The sequence below is a fragment of the Carassius gibelio genome, chromosome B9 (assembly GCF_023724105.1).
Source record: "Carassius gibelio isolate Cgi1373 ecotype wild population from Czech Republic chromosome B9, carGib1.2-hapl.c, whole genome shotgun sequence".
Classification (NCBI taxonomy): Eukaryota; Metazoa; Chordata; class Actinopteri; order Cypriniformes; family Cyprinidae; genus Carassius; species Carassius gibelio.
The window spans coordinates 30802748-30821549 of NC_068404.1; the positions used below are offsets into that span (position 1 = coordinate 30802748).

The following is an 18802-nucleotide window of genomic DNA, read 5'->3' on the forward strand; positions in this document are numbered from 1 at the left end:
CAATAGTTTGCCTTGTAAGTTATCCAACAATTTTTTTAAATCAAAATATAAACACTAGTAAAATGTAATTTAACTCGTTTCAATTACTTAACATTTTGTAACTTTATATCATTAAATTACTTAACGAGCCGTCTGTAGAAAGCAGCCTTAACAAGCTGAGGCACAGCCTCTGATCGATAATGATTATTAAACATATTTTTAAACTCAATTTACAAAATAGTCTCATCAGTTTACAATATGTAAAACTTTAACAAGTCAGTCGTTTACTTGGATTATGTTAAACAAGTACACTTTAAACACAATGAACAGCGTTTATCCATAAGGTACTTACACTTCAAAACAGCGGCGTCACGATTTGCCGTTATTTTCGAAAATGAGTATGACGAGTCCTCTCCCGGTGCCTCATGGGATAGAGAAGTGTCCATCCTATGCATACTACGGAATTCGGCCGGAAGTAGTAGGCCATCCGGGTACATCTCGCCTACTGTTTTTCGAATTCTAAGAATTCGTACATACTACTTGCTTCGCATACTGTTTTTCGCCTACTATATAGTATGGAAGTATGCGATTTCGGACGCAGCTATTATAAATGCGTATGCGCACTAGTCTAGACCATCACGTGATGTATGCGCACACTCTGTGTTTTGATTGGACGGGGGATGGAAAAGGGAAGCTACTCTGGTGGCGCAAATATCTGCAAATCTTTCTTGGTGGCTTTTTTTTCACTTAAACTATTGTGAATTTACATTCTGCATTTAAATTAATAGTGCCCACTGCAAACCATCCTAGGGCTGGCCAGAGTTTATACAGTGGTGCCCGTGGATGGGAGGGAGAACGGCTGACTTACGGGAATAAATTGTGTATTTCCCTCACAATTGTCACAAAACACTCACTTCACTGTCTGTCTGGTCTCTCTGCGCATTGCTTTGCGAGATCATGAGGCATGATATTTTCCCCTCACTGCTGCACGAGTCTGCGTGAGAATATGGGGGTGTGGTGTGAGAGCGTGAGAATTGGGTCAATTGTGTGAGTCTCACCCTGAATGTGTGAGAGTTGGCAGCTTTGTATATGGGGCAGTCGTGGTCTAATGGTCAGAGAGTCTGACTTGTGACCCACAGACAGGGATGTACTGGTCATCAGGAGTAAAGTGATCAACAACACAAGTGTCTTGATCCATTCAGATGTGACACAGAATTGTGTTTTACAGTGGTGTGATATGAGAACATTAAAGCTTCTGTAGTGATGCTGGCTGAAAACAGACACCACAATCTAAACTTCATGACGAGGTCAATTGGAAAATGACAAAACATAGACTTGTTAATTCATCACCATAGTAATTTAACTTGCAGTCATTAACACTGTACAATAGAGATATATTTATTATAAATGTTACCGTTATTAGCATACTTAAATATTAAATATTACCAGTAAATAAGTTCTTAAAGGTCAGTTCATCCAAAAATGAAAATTGTCATTTTCTCAAAATTGTGTCATTTCAAACCTGTATGAATTTCTTTCTTCTGTGGAACATAAAAGAAGATAATTTCAGGAATTCAAGAAATTTTTGTCCATACAGAAATCAAGGGTAAGCAAAATGGTTTGGTCACGTTCTACAAAATATCTGTTGTGTTCTACAGAAGAAACTAAGTCACACAGGTTTGGATTGACATGAGGGTGAGGAAATGATGACAGAATTTATTTATCAATAGATTTCCTGCATTCTAGCTCAAAATCAATGCTTTACTGTCAAGTGCATTTCTATGTGACACAAATACAATATTAAGTTTGTTATATTTGTCATGAATTCAGTAATATCTATGATTTACTCCAATTAAAGGCCCTGTCACCCAGCAATATATAATCTTTATAATCTTACCACAGTTTCTCCAGTTTACAGTGAGGATCCTCCAGTCCAGCACAGAGACGCTTCACTCCCAAATCTCTTATTTTATTCCCAGACAGATCCAGTTCTCTCAGGTGTGAGGGGTTTGATCTCAGAGCTGAAGTCAGAGCAGAACAACCTTCATCTGTGACGTCACAATCAATCAACCTGTAGAGAACAATGACACACTCTTCACTCTCTCAGATCAGATCAGTTTAGCTGTGAATCCATTAGTAAAGAGAAAGAACAAATCAATGTGTGATGCATCAATGGACTGACATTTAAAGCATTTAAAAAAAACATGATCATAAATAATTTAAAGCATCATTCAAAAATAAAAATTATTTATTTTACTGTCAGGATTTTTAACCAAATACAGGCATGTGATTGGAAACATTAGGCAAGGCAGGTTTATATATATAGCACATTTCATACACAATAGTAATTCAAAGTGCTTTACATAAAAGAAAGTAAAATAATAATGAAGAAAAATAATAACAAGAGTAAAACAAGCAATTTTAAAACTTTTAAAATGATTAAAAAATTTACTTATTTAAAATGAATTTAAAACAGTTTGAAAATGAATTTACATAAAATAAAATATAAAAAAAAAAACAGTGAAAATATAGTGCAATCAGTTCGGACATTGCACAGTGCTCATTCAATAAAAGCACAGCTAAACAGATGAGTTTTAAGTCTATATTTAAATGTGACTAGTGTTTTAGCACATCTGATCTCTTCTGGAAGCTGATTCCAACTGCGGGCAGCATAGTAACTAAAGGAGGACTCCCCTTGTTTTGTGTGAACCCTTGGTATTTCTAACTGCATTTAGGGGGGGGGGGGATGGGGGTTGTTCTTGGAGATAGCGGGTTAACTCCGTGTCAGCGTGCGCTCTGATCGGTAAAGGGGCAGAGATTTCAGACCTCCGTTTATTAAGGAGATCTGTCACAAAACTCATCATCCGCGCCAACGTTTTTTGAGCAAATTTCAAAGCTGCACCCGCCCGCCATCCGATGCAATGCTTTGCTGATGCGAGCTGCAAAAAAAGCCATTGCCATTTGCGCATTAGCTCCGCCCACTACCGGAGAAACTGGTATGTCTTCTGCTTGTTCGAAAATGAATATGAATAATTCTAAATGAACTCCATTATTTTGACAGGAGAAGACAACAAAGAATAGTTTACATATAGCGTGTTGTTTAAGCGTGGTAAGACTCTCGCGCTCTCTCTCTTTGCATGTGTGAGAAACAGCGCTATCAGTAAAGCGATGGTGAGTCGTGCGCCTTCACAAAGAGTTAACAGAGCATCAAATACAGGTGCGCTGTGCGTCCATTGAGATGAACTGAAAAGTTCAAATCGCTTGATGGAGAGAGAACTCTGAAGCTCAGATGCTGAAATTAATGCAAGCGTCATGCGCTTCAGTCTATGTAGTAAACAAACCTGCACGTCTCTGCCATTCATTAATTCACACAGAGACGCGCAGAACACGGATTTATAGTTTAAACAACTTTTGCGGCTTAACATTTACAAATACTGGTCCATATGGAGATTTGATTTGATTATTTTATGCTAACTTTGGCAAATTCCATGACTGTCCAGATTAAAATGCAACTTTCATTTTCATGACTGGATTTCGAGGTTCCGTCCTCGTTTTCTGCTTCGCGGAAATCATAGAGCAAATTTCAAAGCCGCACCCGCCCGCCATCCGTTGCTTGTTTTGCGGTCTATGGCGATGCAATGCTTTGCTGATGCGAGCCGCAAAAAAAAAGCCATTGTGTGTTCTAAAAAGGATGCAGCAAATATATTTAATGCTAATGTAACAGGTCAAAGAATGACATATATTTTTGCAACCTTTTATCTTTTATTTTCTATTGTTTGTGAGTTTATTTCACCAAAATACTATATTGTTCAGTTATGTCATTGTAGTTTTATTGGTATTGGGAGAGTTATTTTTTTGTGTATGTGCGCCCTCTATTGGGTGTGAGGTCATATACTGGATTTTAGCGTTCTTTTCTCAGTCTGCATTCTACGTGATTGAGAGAGGCTGATTCTAATTAGAGGATTGAATCCTGAATTATTGCTCTCTTTGAAATTTAACAGTGAGCCGAATAAAGTGCCTTGAGGAAAGTCGGTGTCCTGTCATCAGTGCACCAGAACACAACGCAGTAGTCGGCGAAGTGCAGACCACGCCGGCTACATTGGTACCGTGACCCTGATATCTCCGCTTCAGATCATCGCCAGGGTGATCGCCGGTGGTTGCTGTGACGAGTAGGAATCTCTTTTGGGACATTGACAAGTACAAGGGCTGATATTATTGTGTAAATTGTAACTTTTAATTGCCTCTATCTCAGCTAGTATCATTTTACATTGTTTTTTTTGCATCCCATATTCGCATGTACTAGTAATTCACATATTATTATCATAGTCTATCACATTACAACTTTTTTTTTTTCAAAATGACTGATGGCAAGCATGTGCAGACACCACTTAGTGTTGGGGATGCAGTGGGAGTAAACCTAGGGAGGGGTAGGTTTATGAGTAGGGTGGAAAGCACGCCGGTTAAAGGTGCTGGTGTACTAGGTCGACCTGTATTCTCGTCCACACGCTTACGCACTGATGAACATTCTCCCGCACCACACATGAGTAGGTTAGGAGATGCACCAGACATTGGAAGTGGCATTAATTCAGTGGGCCGTCCTGTATTTTCATATACTCATGCACATTCAGATGAATATTCTCCACGTCAGCCAGTGTCTAGTCCAGATGTGAGTTCTGCAGACCTAGGAAGTCTCATCACACAGTTAGCTCACGAAATAGGAGAGAACATTGCTAGCCAACTACAGAGATCTGTTGGTAGTGCAGATAGCCAAACCACTCCTACACTTAGCATGAACTTAGGATATGGACAGTCTGACTTGAACATGACTGGAGTTAAGTTAGTTATGAAGACAGATGTCAAAGAGCCGCCGTACTTCAGGGGTGATGGAACGGACAAACACACAGTGCATGAGTGGGAAGAAATTATGAGCGTTTACCTGAATAAGAGGGGCATACACCCGCAAGAGTACTCCCAGGAGATAATGTCAAGACTAATGGGAAAGGCTAGAGACATTGTAAAAGTTACCCTGCGCAGCATGCCATCGCTGCAGCCAGCTGAAAACTCCAAGCTCGTCTTTGATTTTCTGAAACAACATTTCAGCGAGGTAACCTACTCTTCAATGCCTTTAGCAGATTTTTACAACACGCTTCCTTTGGCTGGAGAAAGTCCCATGGACTATTGGATACGCTTGAATAAAGCTGTGGATGTCGCGGATGAGTGTCTGAGAAGGCAGGGGCGAAACATTGAGGACCCCTCTCACGAAGTCACAATGATGCTGGTGAAACACTGTCCTGACCCCGCTCTTGCAAGTGTCCTGAAGTGTAAAACAGCTGAAAAGTGGACGGCAAATGAGATTCAGGAACATCTCATTGAACATCAAAGAGAGGCCAGAACAATGTCTCAAGCCAAATCTTGTCGGCCAAAGAACATTGGTATACATGCTCAGACATTAGCAACAGAGACAGCCACTGTTAATAACTCCACAGACCTTACAAGCCACCCGAAGGCAATGGGGCTCCCATCTTCTCCTCAGACCGAGAGTGTCTGCATCCAGTCTCTCATTGGCTTGTTGAACCGTGTGCTGGAGCAGACGGCACAGACAGCAGCAGTTGTGCCACCGAGCAGGGGCCCCGCGGCCATTGTTCAGAATAGATGTAAAGTCTGTCAGTCTGCTGAACATTCAACTACTGCGCACTGTAGACAGGCAAACCTCTGTATGGGCTGTTACAAGCCCGGCCACTGGAAGAGGGAGTGCCAACAGCGCCGGCCAAGAATTAACACCAGGCCACAGCCAGCGCAAGCACCGCCTAACCCAGAGCAAGGTGGAGCCAGTTTAAACTAGATAGCTCACATACGGGAAGGGGATGTGTGAGCACCAAAACGTCAACCCTTGATGAGAGTGAAGAATTGAAGGAGATGTATGTCAATGTTTGTAAAGCAATGTCTGATAATTGCACAGTAATTGTTCAGAATATTCACACAGTCGAGACATTCAGTGAGTTATTTTACGCACCAGTGACAGTTAATGCCTGTGCTCAGTTGCAAGGGCTAATCGATACAGGCTCAATGGCCTGCACGTTAAGTGAAGAGGCAGAACAGAGACTTCTATCAGACAGCGTCTTGACCCAACAGCAAGAACATCCGCAGCGCATCATCCTTGTTGGCTGTGGAGGAGTACAGGTGAGCCCCAAGTGTATGTATGATATGGAACTAAGTTTGTATGGGGTGAAGTGCATGGTCCCAGTTCTGGTGGTCACTGGTCAGAAAGATGACATCATAGTAGGAACCAACATGTTGAAATGTGTGCTGCATCAGCTGAAAAACGAGAACAGTTATTGGACACTTATCTCGAGCAATACAAGAGGGTCTTCAGACGGCGAACAGTTCTTGGAAATGATGACAAGTCTCACGAGATGGAGAGGTGAAGATGTGCCGGAAAAAGTAGGGACAGTGAAGCTAACTCAGGCGGTGACTCTCCTTCCCAAACAAGAGTACTTGCTGTGGGGGAGACTGCCAAGTAATGTGCCCAAGTCACCTGGGAGCACAGTTATGGTGGAGCCTACAACCTCCAGGTGTGTGCCTCGCGGCATCATGGTGGGGAGAGTGCTAACACCACTTTGGGGAGATGGCTGGACCCCATGAAAATCACCAACATCTCAGACAAACCACTCACTCTGAGAAAGAACAGCAAGCTTGCAGACGTCTCTACTTGTGTTGCAGCCGAAGACCTCACACTGTTCCAGGGTTCCTGTCAGAGTGACGCTGGCTCTGTTAAAGTGACTCATGTTGAACAGGATGACAACACTGCCCTGAAAGACAGGCTGCAAAAGTCTGGTCTAGGAAATGTCGATATTGACCATTGTGAAGTGAGCCCCTCCACCAAGCTCCAACTTGTGACATTGCTTGAGAAATATCAGGATGTATTTTCAAAGCATCATCTTGATTGTGGAGAAGCCAAGGGCTTTGCGCATAGAATCCGCCTCACTGATGACCGTCCCTTCCGTCTTCCGTATCGCAGAGTGCCGCCAGCCCACTATCAAAAGCTGCGTCAAGTTCTCACCGAGATGGAAGAGCAGGGAATCATACGGAAATCAATGAGTGAATATGCTTCCCCACTTGTGATGGTCTGGAAGAAAAATGGCGATCTCCGTATATGCACAGACTTTCGATGGCTGAATGCGAGAACCATCAAGGATGCTCATCCTTTGCCCCATCAATCGGACTGCTTGGCTGCCCTTGGCGGTAATGCTGTCTTCAGCACCATGGACCTTACGTCTGGTTTTTATAACCTTCCCATGCATGAGGAGGACAAAAAGTATACCGCCTTCACAACACCACTAGGCCTGCACGAGTATAACAGAATGCCGCAGGGGCTTTGCAACAGTCCCGCGTCGTTCATGAGGATGATGCTGAGTATCTTTGGTGATCTTAACTTCAGCAGTCTCTTGTGCTATCTAGATGACCTCTTGATCTTTGCCCCCAATGAACAGCAGGCTCTCAGTAGATTGGAGGTTGTTTTTCAGAGGCTGCAGGAGCATAACCTGAAGTTGAGTCCAAAAAAGTGCCATCTGTTACGGAGGTCTGTGAAGTTCCTCGGACACATCGTTGACGGTGACGGTGTTGCTGTTGACCCGGAGAAGGTCGAGGTCATTGCCAAAATGTCAAAGAGGGACTTGATGGAAGACGATGGCTGCACTCCTTCAGTCCACAGGGTGAAGTCGTTCCTGGGGATGGTATTTTACTACCAACACTTCATCCTAAATTGCTCCTCCATCGCAAAGCCCCTGTTTGCCCTCACAGCTGGCCAGAAACGGAGAGGGAAGGCCGGGAAGTACAGTCAGAATCCAGGAGTGTACAGAAAGCTCAAACCTGGGGATTGGACCCTTGACTGTGACTCCGCTTTCACCAGTCTTAAAGAGAAGCTCCTGAATTGCGTGGTCCTTACCCATCCAGACTTCTCCAAACCCTTGGTTCTGTCCATTGATGCGTCTCTTGACGGCCTTGGGGCAGTTCTGTCCTAGATACCAGAAGGGGAAATGAAGGCACGCCCAATCGCCTTTGCCAGCAAGACCCTCACTGGCTCACAAAAGAGGTATCCTGCTCACCGCCTGGAGTTCTTGGCGCTCAAATGGAGTGTTTGTGAAAAATTTAGCCACTGGTTGAAGGGCCACACTTTTACAGTGTGGACCGACAATAATCCTTTGACCTATATAATGACCAAACCAAAACTTGACGCTTGCGAACAGAGGTGGGTGGCAAAGCTTTCCCCATACACCTTTAGCATCAAACACATCCCTGGGGTAAAGAATGTTGTGGCGGATGCCCTAAGTAGAGATCCTTTTGCTAAATCAGTGAGTCAAAGGTTGATCAGTGAGCCATATGAAAGTCTTTTGGCTGAAGCGGAGGGAACCAAGGAGGAGAAAGTTCAGGATCTTTTCCGGTGTAAGACCCAGTGTCTCCAGGCACACGATGCAAGCTGCTGCGTAACCATGGGCATCACTCGAGATAGGTTGGCCGGCAGCCAAGAACCCTTGCATGTAAGATCTGCTTGTGAAGCTCACGTAGAGTGGGAAAGGGGAGCAGAGATAAGAGCAACACAGTTTCTCAGTGCTCTACCCCAGGCGGTGCTTTCAGGACAAGACACACTTCCAGCCCTCTCCATCGGTGAACTAAGGCACAGCCAGGAGACGGATCCTGTTATCAGGGAGGTCCTGCCACTCGTTCAGAGGGGTGAGCCACCACCTAGGCGAAAGAGACGTGGGTTGGCTCTTACGGCCCAGACACTGTGCAAGCAGTGGCATCATCTAAAAGTTCAGGATGGAGTCCTATATAGGGTAACCAAAGACCCATTAAGTAGAGAGAAGAGGTATCAGTTTGTGCTGCCTGTTAGCTTGAAGGCCAAGGCTCTCGCTGGTGTGCATGACCTCGCTGGGCATCAAGGGCAGGCTAGAACAGCACATCTTGCCCGACAGCGTTTCTTTTGGCCGCAAATGGGAAGAGACATCAAGGAATATGTGAAATGCTGCCGACGTTGTATCCTTGCAAAGACCCCTGAACCGGCTGCCCGTGCTCCCTTGGAGAGCATTCATACATCGGCACCCATGGAACTAGTGTGCATTGATTTTTGGAGTGCTGAGGACTGTAAGCAAAGATCTGTGGATGTGTTAGTCATAACAGACCACTTCACAAAATTGGCCCATGCATTCCCCTGCGTCAACCAAACTGCAAAGCAAATAGCAAAGAAGTTATGGGATAATGTATTCTGCATCTACGGTTTTCCAGAGCGGATACATTCTGATCAGGGAGCCAATTTTGAAAGCAAACTCATCGCCGAACTCCTCAGCCTCACAGGGATCGTGAAAACACACACAACAGCATACCATCCCATGGGAAATGGGCAAACCGAAAGGTTCAATAGGACGCTTGGCAGTATGTTGCGTTCCCTACCCCTGTCAGCTAAACAACACTGGGTCCAACAAATACAGACTTTGACTTTTGCGTATAATGCCACCACTCATGAAACAACTGGATATCCTCCATTTTATTTGATGTATGGTCGAGTCCCCAGACTCCCGGTAGATATGGTCTTCAAACAAGTTTTGAAGGATCCAGTCGTGGTAAATTATAAGACCTATGCAGAGAAGCTGATGGCGAACCTCCATGTGGCTGCCAGCATAGCTCAGCAGCATGCGAGGAAAGGACAGCAACATCAAGCTGATGGCTACAACAAGAGAGTGCGTGGAACCCACTTGAACATTGGCGACCGAGTTTTGCTTGCTAATAAAGCGGAGAGAGGGAAGAGGAAGTTAATGGACAAGTGGGAGCCCACTATGTATACCATCATAGACCGGAACCCTCAGACACACGTTTACAAAGTCAGGGATGAGAGTGGGAAAACCAAAGTCGTCCATCGGAATCTGATGTTGGATGTGAGCTTCTTACCTGTGCCCGAACAAAGCGGGGAGGAGATGGATGAAGCTGCCTCAGATGTGGCTAGTGAGTTCCAGCCTCCTTCTGTTGATGCCTTGAGTGGCCTGGCAGTAGACGCTGCCGAGGACCGTACCTGCTCCTGGTTAAACGCGTCATCTGATGCTGAGTCTGAGTCTATGGGAGAAGCTGTTGAGTCTGAGATGGAGAATGAGATACCCCACTCTCTGTCCAGAGAGTCTGTTCAACTGACACCCACGAGAGCCCAGTTTAGTGAGGTCAGAAGCCAAGGAGGAACCGAATACTCACCTGTGAGAGCCTTGTTGGGTTCCAGTGTGCCCCCTGATTTGCACATAACTGACATTGACTCTGCCGCCCCAATTAATGTCCCTGACTTAGATGAGACCGAGTCCCATGAAGGCACCTCACCTGTTACAATGACTGATAGTCACACACCCACCCAGGCACAAGGGCCTGAGAGACAGGTTGTCAGGACACGTACTGGCAGGGTTGTTAAGGCAGTCAATCGCCTGATAGAGAACATGGTGCAAAAACCACTCACCAAGAATTTTGTAAAAGGGGTCAATAGGAGGTCACTGTCTTTACTTTCTTTATTTTAGAAAAAAATAGAGATTCAGATATTTTTCTTTGTCAACTTTAGTATGACTTGAGTCATGAGATGTTCATATTGGAGGGAAAGTGTTCCGAGATCTAATATGGTGTAAAAGGCATCATATTCACTAGAAGGGGCAGTAGCCTGATCAACTGCTGTTTTCTTTCAACTTACTTTGTAAGTAGCTTTATATGCTGTGGATGGGGAATGGAGTCCCAGTGTTATCTTGGACCAGGTGAACAAGCGTTTTGTTTTGTATGTTTTGTTTCTTTTCTACCCTCTACGTGCTAAGGATTTTGGTGAAATTAAAGAGGGGTGAATGTAACAGGTCAAAGAATGACATATATTTTTGCAACCTTTTATCTTTTATTTTCTATTGTTTGTGAGTTTATTTCACCAAAATACTATATTGTTCAGTTATGTCATTGTAGTTTTATTGGTATTGGGAGAGTTATTTTTTTGTGTATGTGCGCCCTCTATTGGGTGTGAGGTCATATACTGGATTTTAGCGTTCTTTTCTCAGTCTGCATTCTACGTGATTGAGAGAGGCTGATTCTAATTAGAGGATTGAATCCTGAATTATTGCTCTCTTTGAAATTTAACAGTGAGCCGAATAAAGTGCCTTGAGGAAAGTCGGTGTCCTGTCATCAGTGCACCAGAACACAACGCAGTAGTCGGCGAAGTGCAGACCACGCCGGCTACACTAATGAGGCATAGGCCTATGCTGAGTTTCATTTACGATGAGATGCGCTCTAGTTCACAGTGCAGTGCAAGAGAACGCGGCGCGCTGGTGCTTCCATGTCACGGTTATCATTGTCTGCAATATTTGATTTTTATTTATTAACATACATGCAATTGGTTGATGAAACATTTATTAAAATTAAGATAAGATTTGTACAAAACGAAATTCGTTTTTAAGAAAAGTTTTCTACAAAGCAAAATTTTATGAAGTGGTAAATATCATGTCTGACGATTTACATAACTTCATTAAGTGGAAAAAACCATGTCTCCCAATATATTGCGCATCTTATGATCCTATCTAAAAAATGAAAATAATTTTTGCTAAAAAATGTTTGTAAAAAAAATATTTTAATGACACGGTTTTGGCGGTTATAGAGTTCTAATGACGGTGTTCAACTATAACCGCAGGTCTCACGGTTATATACTAACCGTCACACCCCTACTTCTAACAGTATTGGATCGTTTGTGATTCTGGCTGTCATCCTGTCTTGTGTTGTCTTGATCCTTCACTTTGTCGATTATAAGCTCTATTGTTAGTAGTCTGGATCGCCCACAGTCATTATGTTACTTCTCTACTGGAGCTAAAATACTCTGCAGTACATTGTGACATTTCAGATTGTTAACTTCTATTTCTGTAGTTATTTTGGTGAAAGTAACTCAAAAGTAATACTGGAGTAATGTAACGCATTACAATTCTGAGACAGTAATATTGTAATGGAAGGAATTACTTTTAAATGACAGTAACAAGTAATCTATAATGTTTTACAGTTTGGAAGTAATTTGCACAACACTGCTTGTAACGCTCGGCCTAAAATAAGCTGACTACACAAATAAACGTTTCAGTTACCTCTTAATAGTGGAGTTTGAAGGAATGAAGGAACTATAAATAACCACCGCAATAAAGAATGATAAAGAATGAAAGACAACCCAGCGTGTATTATACAAGAAGACAGAAGAGAACAAAGTACTAGATATACACAATATATACAATAAATATATGAGGGTGAGTGAGTAATGTCCTTGGAAGTCCAATGGGGCTTCTCGGGTCGACATTAACACACTGACAAAATTATATTCAGAATTAAACATGTTTTTATACCACTTTTTAATGTGTGATTGTGTAAAGGTGATCACCAGATACCAACCTTTCGTGAACTTGCTTACACTCGTTCTCATGGAGGGTCTCTCTCTGTGTGTGTGTGTGTGTGTGTGTGTGTGTGTGTGTGTGTGTGTTCGGTTCGGTCTCACCGGTGCAATATTTGGAGTCCGGGAGCACGTTGAGAACAGCGCTGTCCTGTGACGAAGTCCTCAGTAAAATAATCCAATGGCGTCAGGTTATTTCCACGAGGAAGCAACTCAAAGTCACAGGTAAATACAGCAGGTAATAATGATCAGGCGATCGATCGCTAAATCCTAAAGTGAGCACATTGACGTCACAGGGATTCCCGCATCACGAGCGAACTCTCGCGAGAAGAAACAGAGCCCACAGTTCTCAAAGGGGCAATACAAACAAAGAAACGTTAACCCTTAAGGCGCCAGGGTTTTTTGGGAAAAAATGTTGTATTTTGGCATCAAGATTTCAAAAGCTTGTGACTTGAAAGGGCTTAAAGATAGAGATCTACTGTAAATTAGAAAAATGTTTGGCATGATCGAAGTTTAAGTGGGGTGTAAATATACTAATCTAGTTTGCATATTATGACGTCACCACTATCTCGAATTTCATAATATTCAGGAAATATTAGATATTGAATTGATGTTTGAACATATTTGCATGTTTTTGTGTGTGTATATGTCTTTTTTATCCTCATTCCAAATGATCAGAACAGAGGAAGACAACAATAAAACAGGAGAAAGTACTAAATTATTACTATATCACTACACTATAGTAGTAAAACACATGTGAACAGTAGATTACTTTTTGATCAGTTCATCAGTAATATTCAGGAAATAATAGATATTGAATGGATGTTTGAACATTATTTGCAAGGTTTTTTTTATTTTTTTGTATTTGATTGCTGTTGTTGTTGTTTTTTGTCTTTTTATTCTCATTCCAAATGATCAGGGGGAAAAAAAAAACGAGAAAAGTAGTAGATTATTACTATATTACTGTGCCGCAGTAAAACACATGTGCCTATTTTTTGATCAGTTGAGCATCTATCTGCCCAATCAGGTATCTATGTGACACAGTTCGTAGTTGTTGAGAGTATGGTTCCTCTCATTCATTGCATGACACAGCGCACCTTCTCCACACAGACTGCACCTGTACTGTCTGCCGTGTTGTTGACGCGTTAAAATTCACGTGAATTTGACCCTTTTGGCCTTCCATAGTCTGCCGGCCGCGCATTAGAGTGTGCGCGATCAGCAACAGCTCTCCTATGGACACTATGACCACGTTCACCTCTGTCACCCGCTTCCCCGTTGAGCAAAGGCTCGAAACGATCGCTTGTTTGTGCTTCGTGAACACTCTCGCCTTGCACGGTGGCACCATTGCGCTGCAAAGATGTACCGCGAGACGTGCGATCATTAGACGGCCGATCGTCATTTCCAAAAGGCAAATATTCCCCTTCAGAGTCAGAATCGGTGAACAACATTTGCAACACATCCTCTTTGTATTAGCCATCTGGCGATTTTCTCTCATAAATCTCACGATTTACACTCACGCTATGAAATGAATTGCTTCCGCATCAATAACATGAGAGCTCGACACTTTGAACAGAAACAATGCATAATGTTGGTCTAGAATCAAAGTACTACGTGTCTGCCATCTAGTGGAAGGGAATACAAATGAGATATTACACCAAATAAGGAACTACAGTCTATTTTATTAAGGGTGACGTCTTGTCGCAATTTTGCGACTTTGGCGCTTAGAGGGTTAATAACAGCTGTGCCACATCAACAATCAGATTAACATTTAATCAACAGCTTTATAAACGTATACCTCTTATGTGGCCGAGCTACAAACTATCTTCTGCTCATCAAGGCTGAATTTATTTGATCAAAATAAAGTAAAATAAATATTGTGAAATATTATTACAAATACAAAAAAGTTTAAAATTTTAATATAAAATGTAATGTTATTCCTGTGATGCAAATCAGAATATTCTTCATCATTATTCCAGTTTTCAGTGTCACGTGATCTTTTAGAAATCATTACAATTTATTTTAATCTCAAGAAACATTTCTGATTATTATCAATGTTGAACATTTTGCTACTTCATATTTTGTGTTGAAATGATTCACTTTATTTTTTGATAAATATAAAGTTTAATGAACAGCATTTATTTGCATTTATCAATATATTAATTAAATTGGTAAATGCATTTATTAAATAAAAATCACTTTAAATTCCTTCACACAGTTTTTGTGGCTTTCATGAATGATGAATAAAATTATTAATTTCTCTCTTTTTTTAAATCTTATACAAATGTTTGAGTCGTATCATAGATTCCACAAAAATATTAAGCAGCAAAACTGTTTTTAACATTGATAATAATCAGAAATGTTTCTTGAGCAGAAAATCTGAATGATTTCTGAAGGATTGTGTGACACTAAACTTCTTTGTAAACAACAACAGATTTATAAATGTTTCTAATGACGAATGTTGTGTTCCCAAATGTAAATTAAAGCGTCTCAAACCAAGCGCAGCACTAACAGTGAATCAGAACCAGAAACAGTACAGTAACAGCAGACATGGAGCGTCACACTACAGTCTTTATAAACTCATCCCTGCAAATAGTCTCTTATGTTAAATCACACTATTCATTACACAGCTGAGCTTTATATTGATCTGTATTTATATGTACAGAGTAGTGGTGTGTGTGTGTGTGTGTGTGTGTTTCTCCATCACTCAAGGATATCAGAACCTGAGATCTCCTTCACTGTGAGATATTATTCATACTTGCAGATAGTACTCACACCTCAATGTACTGCAGTGCTTTACTAAACAGTAGGTAATAACATCTTCTTTCTCTGATTCTGTTGATTATAAACAGATGGTGTCTTCTAGTGTCCTTCCTTGTGTCTCTTCCTAAAGCCCCCTACACCTGCTCCTAATCACACTGAAGCTGCTGATCAGTAAAGCTGTTCTTGAAGCTGCAGGAAGAGACTCACGCTTCTGAGTTTGGGAACAATATGAGCTGCATGTGATTGATTCTCCAGAACATCTGATCAACACGAGGACAACACATATATATTTAATTATACACATGTTAGACGTTTTATTTCAGTGTTCAGAAAATCTTATGTTTTCTTTAATATAAACACCTCTCTGAGCTCATATACACTGGAGTAAATGAGAAGAAATGCAGATTTGTCCTCGGGTCGGTCTCCTCAAAAGCCCACTGTTCTTACTCTCTCACTGATCTGACTGCTTTCTTTAGTAATTTTGTCTGCTAACAGTCAAGCCTTTGCTAACAGGACGAGCTATTAGCACTTAGTGTAACAGAATCCATTTAAAGGTGTTGCTAATGCAGAAACAGCTTTAACATGAACACAGAAGTCCACACATGAACAAGAAACAAAGACACACAATGTTTTACTTTCTGTATCTCTGTCTCTTGATACAACTATTGTGTTTTCTGGCTGATTTGTTTTTCACTTCACAAATATTTTACAGCGTGTCATATATAATCTTACCACATTTTCTCCAGTTTACAGCGAGGATCCTCCAGTCCAGCACAGAGACGCTTCACTCCCGAATCTCTTATTTTATTCCCAGTCAGAATCAGTTCTCTCAGGTGTGAGGGGTTTGATCTCAGAGCTGAAGTCAGAGCAGAACAACCTTCATCTGTGACGCCACAATCAAACAACCTGTAGAGAACAATGACACACTCTTCACTCTCTCAGATCAGATCAGTTTAGCTGTGAATCCATTAGTAAAGAGAAAGAACAAATCAATGTGTGATTAATCATTGGACTGAGATTTAAAATGTCAAAAAATAAATTAAAATATCATCAATAATTTAAAGCCTCATTCAAAAATAATATGAAAATTCTTTATTACTCTGTCAGGATTTTTAACCAAATACAGTTATGTTATTGGAAACATAACAATTATTAATGATTTTGAAATGACTTGTAACCAGTGATGGGCAACATATTACTTTTAGCTGTAACACAGTAGTGTAAGGCATTACCAATCAATTTTCAGTAATATTTTACTCGGTACTTGTTCAGTAACGCTTTACAACACACTTTTAGCCCAAAATTGAATTGTTCAAAGAAAAGAGAAAAGAATAAAACAGCGAGACATGAACGAATCAAAGATGCAGCAAATTAGTTCCATTTCCTGTTTGTGGTCAGTCAATAGCTGCGTGTGGTGTCCACGTTTGGAAATAAAGACTAAACGTCAGCTTCTGATATATTTGTTTAGTGATGTTTTTTCATTCATCTCTCTCTCGCTGGTGTAACTCTGTATTGTGTGACGTAGTCCAGTGAAGGTGTGTTTAGGACGGGGTTTACAGGAGTGTGTGAGGATACTGTCATGACACAGAATGATCTCGTCCTCTGTGCTCGAGGTCCGAGGCTATTAGCTCCGTCCGGCTCGCTGTTAGCCTCGGCTCACACTGGACAGTGGAAAAGAGGCTAATGAGTGAAGATAGCAGAAGACTGTACATTCACCAGATGGATGTGTGCGCATCTTGTCATTTTACAATTGTATATGGCATTAGAGTTTACATATAGTCCTGTTGTGTCTAATATGAATAGACCCAAGCAATTCACAGATATTGGCAGATAATCTCTTTACCTCTACCATACTTGTAACAGACTTGGATCGTTTGTGATTCTGGCTGTCATCCTGTCTTGTGTTGTCTTGATCCTTCACTTTGTCGATTATAAGCTCTATTGTTAGTAGTCTGGATCGCCCACAGTCATTATGTTACTCCTCTACTGGAGGTAAAATACTCTGCAGTACATTTTGACATTTCAGATTGTTAACTTCTATTTCTGTAGTTATTTTGGTGAAAGTAACTCAAAAGTAATACTGGAGTAATGTAACACATTACAATTCTGAGACAGTAATATTGTAATGGAAGGAATTATTTTAAATGACAGTAACAAGTAATCTATAATGCTTTACAGTTTGGAAGTAATTTGCACAACACTGCTTGTAACGCTCGGCCTAAAATAAGCTGACTACACAAATAAACGTTTCAGTTACCTCTTAATAGTGGGGTTTGAAGGAATGCAGGAACTATAAATAACCACCGCAATAAAGAATGATAAAGAATGAAGGCCAACCCAGTGTGTATTATACAAGAAGACAGAAGAGAAAAAAGTACTAGATATACACAATACATACAATAAATATATGAGGGAGAGTGAGTAATGTCCTTGGAAGTCCAATGGGGCTTCTCGGGTCGACATTAACACACTGACAAAATTATATTCAGAATTAAAAATGTTTTTATACCACTTTTTAATGTGTGATTGTGTAAAGGTGATCACCAGATACCAACCTTTCGTGAACTTGCTTACACTCGTTCTCATGGAGGGTCTCTGTGTGTGTGTGTGTGTGTGTGTGTGTGTGTGTGTGTGTGTGTGTGTGTGTGTGTGTGCGTGCGTGTGTGTGTGTGTGTGTGTGTGTGTGTGTGTGCGTGTGTGTGCGTGTGTGTGTTCGGTTCGGTCTCACCGGTGCAATATTATTTGGAGTCCGGGAGCCAGTGTTGCCAACTTCTTTCAATGGAAAGTAGCTAAACCCTGCCTGAAAAGTCGCTAAATGTCGCTAGATGACGTCATATGGTAATTACCATATTCATGACGTAGGTGCGTCATATTATCTCGCCCTTTCTGTGCTCATGTACTGCATTTTAATGCTGCAAAAATTCTCAATAAAACGTTTTTTATTATTATATTTTAATGTTTCTGTTGTCAGACAACGGAATTAATATTATAATGACTGAAACGCGGTCCATTAAGACTACATACCAGCTCTCAAAGATGTTAATCTGTGCACTAAAATCCTATTCACGACTATGAAATAACATACACATAAGATTAAGACAATGGTTGAACTGTGATTTCGACTGTACTTGTATGTAAAATAGAGTTTGAAGCAACAGAATATCTTTTTTTAACTGAAAGTGCTGCTCCTCTCTGCTCGCTGAACAGGGCAGATAGAGATGCGTGTGCGCGCGCTGCCTGTGGGGGGGGGGGAGAGAGAGAGAGAGAGAGAGAGAGAGAGCGCGAGCGCTTGTGCTCGTTCGGCAGTACTGGAGAGTCTCAGAGAATAAATAAGGTCTGTCAAAAAAAAAGTCGCTAGATTTGTCGCTAGTCGCTTTTTTGGAAAAAAGTCGCTATGGGGGTTTGAAAAGTCGCTAAATCTAGCGACAAATCCGCTAAGTTGGCAACACTGCCGGGAGCACGTTGAGAACAGCGCTGTCCTGTGACGAAGTCCTCAGTAAAATAATCCAATGGCGTCAGGTTATTTCCACGAGGAAGCAACTCAAAGTCACAGGTAAATACAGCAGGTAATAAGGATCAGGCGATCGATCGCTAAATCCTAAAGTGAGCACATTGACGTCACAGGGATTCCCGCATCAC

The 18802-nt window shown here is 41.5% G+C and overlaps 1 protein-coding gene and 1 long non-coding RNA gene across 2 annotated transcripts in view; one reads left to right on the forward strand and one right to left on the reverse strand.

Annotated features, from left to right (window-relative positions):
* LOC127964884 (NACHT, LRR and PYD domains-containing protein 12-like) overlaps nt 1–18802 on the reverse strand; it is a 1383583-nt gene that overhangs the window by 152049 nt on the left and 1212732 nt on the right. The window contains exon 39 of the mRNA XM_052565314.1: nt 1877–2050. Coding sequence (XP_052421274.1) covers nt 1877–2050 — 174 coding nt within the window. The remainder of the gene's footprint in view (nt 1–1876; nt 2051–18802) is intronic.
* LOC127964951 (uncharacterized) overlaps nt 1–18802 on the forward strand; it is a 153693-nt gene that overhangs the window by 76231 nt on the left and 58660 nt on the right. The gene's annotated exons all lie outside the window — the stretch shown is intronic.